Source organism: Nerophis lumbriciformis, linkage group LG29 (assembly GCF_033978685.3).
Source record: "Nerophis lumbriciformis linkage group LG29, RoL_Nlum_v2.1, whole genome shotgun sequence".
Lineage (NCBI taxonomy): Eukaryota > Metazoa > Chordata > Actinopteri > Syngnathiformes > Syngnathidae > Nerophis > Nerophis lumbriciformis.
In genome coordinates this window covers 29895800-29905000 of record NC_084576.2, presented here as the reverse complement: position 1 = coordinate 29905000, position 9201 = coordinate 29895800, and the positions used below count along the sequence as shown (strand labels likewise).

Here is a 9201-nt window from a genome sequence, read left to right as displayed (position 1 = left end):
CGCCTTTGTAGTCCATGCCGACACCGTAGTCGATAAGCTTCTTCTTTTTCTCTATCTTCTTATGTGACATTCATCCTCCACTGTTGCCATTTGTAATATAAAGTAGTGTAAAGTTCTTACTTATATCTGTCAGTAAACTCGCCAGGAAAGCACTAAAACATACCGGTGTAGTGACTTTACATTATTCACCCAAGGAACTTTAGTTATTAGAGAGTTCCGGTCGGACACTTTTTCACGAGACACCTTGTTGTTTCCGGATGATGAGATGCTGCTCCGTTATTGATTGAAGTAAAGTCTGAATGTCATTAAAACAGTTAGCTCCATCTTTTGACACTTCCACTCCCGTCCTTGCACGTTAAAACAAAGATGACGGGGAGAAGACGCTGAGCCACGTAAATAAGGCCGCCCACAAAACGCCGCATCAGAAAGCGACTTGAAGATGGTCTGTAAAACATCATCTATGCAACATTTTGACCAAAGAACCACCATTACATGTAATGTAGACCACAAGGAAGTCTTTTACATTTAGGAGGGGGGAAAAAATTACTCCTTTAATGCGCTCTGTAATCCAGTGCGCCTTATATATGAAAAAAGATCGAAAATAGACCATTCATCTGCAGTGCGCCTTATAATCCAGTGCGCCCTATGGTCCAAAAAATACGGTACATTCTTGTGTTACTATAATAATAGTGATGGATATAGATAAAACACCTTTTTATGTATTTTTAGACTTTACCTACTGGTTTTGACCAAGCTGCTACTGTGCCCTCTGACATTTTACCCCCATTCCCTGGACCAAATCAGGTGAGCTCTTCCATCCTAAGTAATACTTTTAAATAAGTTAACATTTGTGACATGTTTATCCTCCCATGTTTGACTCCACAGTCTCAACAATCTCTGGGCAATTTAAATGCCCCGTTGAGGAGTGCCCTGAGCCCGGAGACGGTTCAGACTGGCAACAAAGTCCAGCCTCCAGCTGCCGGTTTCACTCTTGGTCGTTTTCAAGTAGGTTCAGTGTTTGAAGTAGGGATGTCCCGATCTGATATTTGGATCGGATCGGCTGCCGATATTTGCCAAAAATTGCGTATCGGCAAAACATGGGAAAATGCCGATCCAGATCCAGTTTAAAAAAAAACTCCGGTCCGTGTTTTCCAACGCACCGATTTAAATAATACATTCCACTTTTCTGCTGCTCCGTAATTTCCGTTCCGCATTTTCCAGCACACCTTCAACACATCCACACATCTGTGAATTCTCACGCAGTTGCTTTTAGCTGCTGGCATTACACGACAGGCTCTTCGCACTCTTTCCTGTGTCTCCCTCTCACAGACAGCAAGTGCACCTTCTTACACACGTCACATACTGTCACGACATACGTCACATACTGTCACGACATACGTCACATACTGTCACGTCATACGTCACATACGTATACGTCCTCCCCGAGCAGAGAGGTAGCAACATGGCTAACGTTAACTGTGATGCTAGCGCAGCCGCGCGAGCAACGCTCCCTCTAAGGTGCTCGCCTGTGCAATTGCGCACTGTTTAAGCGTCCTCTGCGCATAGCAAATCTATGCCACGCACAAAATCAAATAAAAAAATAAGCGCATAACAATTTTCGACACACGGACACGACAGAGAAAACAGTTTTCGTCATCATTGTTCAAATATTGTGACGTCTGTCGAGACGCTTATCTCCATTCGGTGCCACACGCCCACACCATCAAAATGCTGAGGCAAAAATGTCCACATCAACACCGTATGAAAAAATTAGGGATTTTTTTAGTTGTGATTTCCTTCTCTGCATGGAAGTTTAAAAGTAGCATATATTAATGCAGTATGAAGAACAATGTTTTAATGTAGACATGCAAGCCTTGAAAGAAAATTTTGAAAATCAAAACTACATTTCCTGCAAATGGGTGCATTTCTACCCTATATTTTAACTTTAGATTTATTCTCATATCAAACTCTTTTGGCTGTCTTTTTGACACTTATATCCGGCGCCCCCCTCCACACACTGGATTATAAATAATGTAAATAATTCAATGTGATTATCTTGTGTGATGACTGTATTATGATGATAGTATATATCTGATAGTATATATCTGTATCATGAATCAATTTAAGTGGACCCCGACTTAAACAAGTTGAAAAACTTATTGGGGTGTTACCATTTAGTGGTCAATTGTACGGAATATGTACTTCACTGTGCAACCTACTAATAAAACTCTCAATCAATCAATCAAAACACATAGAATCATCATACTGCTGTGATTATATGCATCAAGTGTTCATTCAAGGCTAAGGCAAAATATCGAGATATATATTGTGTATCGCAATATGGCCTTAAAATATCGCAATATTAAAAAAAGGCCATATCGCCCAGCCCTAGTTCAATGATGCCATTTCTGTTTGTCATGTATAATTTTGTCTATTTTGTGTTTATCCTTGAATAAACAGGTCAGTTTCTTGTTACCAACCATTGTGTATTATTCAAACTCCCCTAATTCAGCTGGCTAGTTGTTATCAAGAGTACTAAAACCCTTTTCAACATGATTCTGACAACTAAGTAGGCTAAATAACTTTCAACTTTAATACATGCTCGGATAGGTCAGTATCGGTATCGGTCAGTATCGGTATCGGATCGGAAATGCAAAAACAATATCGGTATCGGATCGGAAGTGCAAAAACCTGGATCGGGACATCCCTAGTTTGAAGATGAGATTATTTTCAATCTTAAAACAGCTCATTAGAATTCCACGGTCTCTCCGCTGCAGGTGTCTGTTGCTACCGACGTGGCCTCCAGCAGCGTTCCAGATGCGGCCAACATTGCCTCCTCTTCCTCCATCACGCCCTCTTCTACCTCCTCCTCTTCCTCTTCTCGCTCCTCTTCCTCCGCCCCTTCAAGCCCCGAAAACACCATCCACCGCTTGTCCAGTCTGCCCGCCAAACTGTGCGAAACGGACAACAGGAACGCAGCCGGTCAGCCACCCACCATAGCGATAGGTCGCTTCCAGGTGTCCACCAGCACCAATGCTGCGCCAAGACAAGCGCCTGCCTCCAAAGTGGGACGCTTTTCAGTCACAGGTGTGTAAAAGGTTCACTGCACCCGAGTTTATGAGTGCTTCTATTTTGGGTAGAGTCAGGTTCAAACGCTGATGACATCTATTAAACAAGACAAGAAGCATAGAATTAAACAGAGACAGAATTCAATTTGGCTCAATTTGAGGAGAGACGCCTGGTCTGTACTCTTTGTACAGTCTTCCAGCACGCTCTGGCAAAAGATTGTACGCCTCCCCCTTTATTTGGACTTTCTCTGACCACATGGCAACAGCTGCTTCTAAGGGACAAGGTCATAAACAGCCATCGCCTTTGATTACAGCAGTTCAAAAGAAAAGGTCGTAAAAGAGTTCAAAAAGAGGCTCGTAAAACAGTGGAAAAAGGAGGTTTAAAAAGAGGTCGTCTGGTACTTGGGCAGATGCTGCCTTTTCTCCGCTTTGTAGTCCTTGGGTTAAAACAATACATTTCTGTTGATTACAATACATGAAAGAAACAGAAACACCTTCATGTTGCTTCCCATCCTACACAGTGGAGTTGTACAAGCCTTCTTCTTGGTAGGTTTCAAAGACAGCTTTTGGTCTTCTCACTGGGAACTCATTTCAACAAAAGTTTTTGTGATAACTTAGATCAGGGGTCGGCAACCCGCGGCTCTTTGATCACTCTGATGTGGCTCAGCAGCTTACTTGTCGACCCCCCCGATTTTCCCGGGAGACTTCCGGATTTCAGTGCCTCTCGCAGAATACTCCCGGAATTAATATTCTCCGATTTTCAACCTTACAGTTATAATAAGGGCATGCCATGATGGTACAGCATTTAGTGCCATCTACAATCTGTATTAACAGCATGCCAACCCAATCCCTTGTTATGCAGTATGCATCTTCTGCTTGCACACGTACGTGACAGCAAGGCATACTTGGTCAACAGCCACACAGGTTACACTGACGGTGACCATATACAACAACTTTAACACTCTTACTAATAATGCGCCACACTTTGAACCAAAACCAAACAAGAATGACAAACACATTTCGGGAGAACATCTGCACCTTAACACAACATAATTCAAATGCCCAGAATCCCATGCAGCCCTGACTCTTCCGGGCTACATTATACACCCCCGCTACCACCAGTTAGGGCTGCATGGGATTCTGGGTATTTGTCCTGTTGTGTTTATGTTGTGTTAGTACAGGGAGTCTTTCAATTGTCAATAGAGTTCTATGCAAAAACTTAGTTACTACCATGGTTTTAGTCTACATTTAAAACACCTCGTTTTTAAGGTAACATGTATTGTTATGCTTTAGTGTACATATTTCTCCACATTTATAGTTTGCAAGATGTTCAATTCTGGAGGTGTTCCATATGTACACTGCTTGAATATACATCTTGAAGTTGTCACCGTTCATTTTTTTTCCCCAGGCACGGTCAAAAATAGACCTTCATAAACATAGATTGACCTGATCCCAACATTGATCAGGGATGTCGCACGTCAACGTTGTTATGCATTTTTCAAGATTAGATGAAAATATCAATCAATCATCCATCCCATCCATTTTCTACCGCTTATTCCCTTCGGGAGCCTATCCCAGCTACAATCGGGCGGAAGGCGGGGTTCACCCTGGACAAGTCGCCACCTCATCACAGGGCCAACACAGATAGACAGACAACATTCACACTCACATTCACACACTAGGGCAGGGGGTCGGCAACCCAAAATGTTGAAAGAGCCATATTGGACCAAAAATACCAAAAAAAATCTGTCTGGAGCCGCAAAAAATTAAAAGCCATATTACATACAGATAGTGTGTCATGAGATATAAATTGAATTAAGAGGACTTAAAGGAAACTAAATAACCTCAAATATAGCTACAAATGAGGCATTATGATGCAATATGTACATATAGCTACCGGTAGTCTAAATAGCATGTTAGCATCGATTAGCTTGCAGTCATGCAGTGACCAAATATGTCTGATTAGCACTCCAACAAGTCAATAACATCAACAAAACGCACCTTTCATGCACAACCTTAAAAGTTTGGTGGACAAAATGAGACAGAAAAAGAAGTGGCATAAAACACGTCCTAGAAAGTTATACATGTAAACAAACTACGGTGAGTTCAAGGACCGCCAAAATTAGTAGGACAAGACGGCGCTCGCCAAATACTCGAATCAGTGAAGCATGTTTAATATAAACAGTGTGCTTTGTAACAATTAGGGAGGTTTGTGTCATGTTTGTCCTCCTACAGAAACCATATTAAAACAAAAAATAGATTGTTTTCCCCTCATCTTTTTCCATTTTTCATACATTTCTGAAAAAGCTCCAGAGAGCCACTAGGGCGGCGCTAAAGAGCCGCATGCGGCTCTAGAGCCGCGGGTTGCCGACCCCTGCACTAGGGCAATCAAAGTTTATTTATATAACCCTAAATCACGAGTGTCTCAAAGGGCTGCACAAGCCACAACGACATCCTCGGCTCAGATCCCACATCAGGGCAAGAAAAACCTCAACCCAATGGGATACAATGAGAAACCTTATATATTACTTTATCCTACCCTTCTTTTTAGTCTCACATCCTGAAGCAAAGGGCTGAGAGGTTTTACTAAATGCCCAGAAAAGTACGTTCACCTGGCTGTGACGTCACAACGTAGCCAGACTGCAAACAACGTTATCCAAAACTGCATGCAAGCTCACGCCAATATGCGTCAACCTTATGATTTGATGCTTTGACATTGACACAAGTATCCAACATTTATAGGTCAGAAAAGACACAAATCACCTTTAAGCTGTCATACTTTCACCGTGGCTAAAATACAGTGATGTCCAACAATTTAATAAATACCTCTCAAAATACCATAATTGATGTCACCACATGACCACGGCTGGAGAAATGCTATACAGAAACACATTTACGCACTACTGGACATTGAATCACCTCTACAGTGTACAAAACAGGCTATATTTCGGCACATTTAAAAATCAATAAACCCACATTAGCATTTAAAACATACCTTACGTGGTACTGTCAAAATTAAAATGACTACAGATGTCCGATAATGGCTTTTTTGCCGATATTGACCAACTCTTAATTACCGATTCCGATATCAACCGATATATACAGTCGTGGAATTAACACATTATTATGCCTAATTTTGTTGTGATGCCCCGCTGGATGCATTCAACAATGTAACAAGGTTTTCCAAAATAAATCAACTCAAGTTATGAAAAAAAAAATGCCAACATAGCACTGCCATATTTATTATTGAAGTCACAAAGTGCATTATTTTTTTTAACATGCCTCAAAACAGCAGCTTGGAATGTGGGACATGCTCTCCCTAAGAGAGCATGAGGAGGTTGAGGTGGGGGGATAAGGGGTAGCGTCCCGGAAGAGTTAGTGCTGCAAGGGGTTCTGGGTATTTGTTCTGTTGTGTTACGGTGCGGATGTTCTCCCGAAATGTCTTTGTCATTCTTGTTTGGTGTGGGTTCACAGTGTGGCGCATATTTGTAACAGTGTTAAAGTTGTTTATACGGCCACCCTCAGTGTGACCTGTATGGCTGTTGACCAAGTATGCGTGGCATTCACTTGTGTGTGTGCAAAGCCGTAGATATTATGTGACCGGGCCGGCACGCAAAGGCAGTGCCTTTAAGGTTTATTGGCGCTCTGTACTTCTCCCTACGTCCGTGTACACAGCGGCGTTTTAAAAAGTCATAAATTTTACTTTTTGAAACCGATACCGATCATTTCCGAGATCACATTTTAAAGCATTTATCGGCCGATAATATCTGCAGTCCGATATTATCAGACATCTCTAAAAATAACTGTAAAGAACATATTAAATGTGGAAAAATGAATAAATAAAATATTTGAACTTTTTCTTTGTGAGTTAAAAAAGTGAGAACCGATGATTTCTCCGTTGGCCGGGTATGGCTCCGGTGCCGCTTCCTGCTTTTTGCAAATTCCAACTCGTGATTGGATTCTCACTCGGTAATGACAATTGAAAATCCAATCACAGTCACGTTGAGCGTAAGGCTGCCTAGATGGGCTACTGTCAACATACTTGCCAACCTTGAAACCTCCGATTTCGGAAGGTGGGGGGCGGGGGCGTGGTCAGGGGTGGGGCGGGGCGTGGTTAAGAGGGGAGGAGTATATTGACAGCTAGAATTCACCAAGTAAAGTATTTCATATATATATATATATATATATGTATATACATCCTGAAAATATGCAAACAAAACTGTGTTTAGATAATTGATACTTCAAACTTGCATAAATAAATACTAAGGAATATAACATAACTTGGCTTCTGAGAGCTGCAAAATGTAATGAATAAAATGCTAAAGTTGTTGATAAACAAGCAATTATTTTAATAATTAAATATGGTCATTTTAAATGAATTATGATCATTTAAAATTAATTATTTCAAATATGTTTATTTTAATGTATAATTCTATGGCTGGATGTAATAAGGAGTCAGAAAAAATACAAATAAAAATACAATTAATTTTGATGTTTTTAGCAAAATATAGTAAAAATGTATTTCGTTTTTTTTTTTTTTTTATTAATAAATATATTAATTTTTAGGTAAGATAAACATAATAATACAATTTATCTCTAGTCTGGATGATTTAGTTCTTGTCCTCCCGTCGTGAAAAAAGGCTGTCCTCACTCAGGTCCGCATGGAGCTGGAGGGGGCGTGGCCTCCAGCTCCGGCTGAAAATCGGGAGATTTTCGGGAGAATATTTGTCCCGGGAGGTTTTCGGGAGAGGCGCTGAATTTCGGGAGTTTCCCCGGAAAATTCGGGAGGGTTGGCAAGTATGACTGTCAACAACTCGGTGATCTGATTGGCTATCGCAACTGTCTTATCAACTGTCTAGCTGGCAGAATTGATACAGCGCTGGCAACAAGCCAGCTGAATTCCGATTGGATAAACGCTCCTAACGTAAAAACAAACAACACTGGAGCCTAATAAGACATGAAGACTTTCTGGAAAGTAGATTAAAATGAATTTTTATTAATCCATGATCATGATTTATGTTAGGCCAGCAGAGAAGGCCTTGCACGTCCTAACGGTGCTAAATAATACCGTATGTGCAAGAGCAGAAGACTAAAACACAGCCGGTGATATTCCACTGTCGTCCTGTTGGTGGCAGTAGTCTGCATTACACCATTTGCAGAAGAGTTCTGCCGGTGGCTTTTTAAATAAACCTCACGTTTCTTGGCCCATGAAACAAGTGAATATATTGAAGTGAATGCAGGTCTTATTTAATAACAACAAATATGTTTTCTTTTCCTCAGTGACGTCAACTGAAAGCTCCAGCCCCACACACGGTTCCAGTGTGCCAAACGGGCCCTCGGCCAGTGACCCTCACGACGCGCACACCCCCGACAGCAGCGACAATGACGACGAATCGATGGATGACGCTTTGAAGAAACAAATCGGTCATCTCAAAGAAATGTACGAGATCCCAACCGTCCCCGTTGTCTGTTTTCGCGCTCAGCGTCACTCAACTATGATGTCCCTCCTGCTTTTCTAGACACATGCTGGAAATTCAGGCTCTGCTGTCCCGTCAAAAAGAGGAAATTGACGCGGCCTACACCCAGCACGGGAAAAAAACTTCTCCTTCCACCCATTCTCTCGCCGTGGCTATGGCCGGAGGTCGACGTAGGCTTAAGAGCAAGAGCCACAAGTCTCCCCGCAGTAGTGGACAACCCAGCCCCGTCTGCTCTGGTAGGAAAAGAACACCTTTGACTCCACATGTTCAGTCTCAAATACATGATCTTCTCATGTCTTCAGGATGTCCCCCCTCAGCTCACAGTCCTACCGGTTCCAAGCATCCCCTGAAACAATGCACACCACCCACGGCAATAGTGGCCCCCCAGGCAGGAGTGGGGTCCCCTGTACAAACGCTCAGAGCCTCTCCATCCTTGCCCAGTCTCAGCAGCGCTTGCTCCACAGGTAGGTCGCACGTCTCAACCACAGCCGTGTTCAAGTTAAAGTACCAATGATTGTCACGCACACACTAGGTGTGGCAAAATTATTCTCTGCATTTGGAGCAGTATGCAGCAGTGGTGGCCGCGCCCGGTAATCATTTTTGGTGATTTAACCCCCAATTCCAACCCTTGATGCTGAGTGCCAAGCAGGGAGGTA

General features: G+C 42.2%; 1 protein-coding gene across 4 annotated transcripts in view; it reads left to right on the top strand.

The window, feature by feature from the left end:
- Positions 1-9201, top strand: part of wnk1a (WNK lysine deficient protein kinase 1a) — a 109234-nt gene that overhangs the window by 87418 nt on the left and 12615 nt on the right. For all 4 annotated transcript variants that reach the window (XM_061924542.2, XM_061924541.2, XM_061924539.2 and 1 more), the window contains 6 exons: positions 730-804; positions 886-1005; positions 2778-3087; positions 8349-8508; positions 8588-8781; positions 8848-9009. In XM_061924542.2, the coding sequence (XP_061780526.1) occupies positions 730-804; positions 886-1005; positions 2778-3087; positions 8349-8508; positions 8588-8781; positions 8848-9009 (1021 nt within the window). The remainder of the gene's footprint in view (positions 1-729; positions 805-885; positions 1006-2777; positions 3088-8348; positions 8509-8587; positions 8782-8847; positions 9010-9201) is intronic.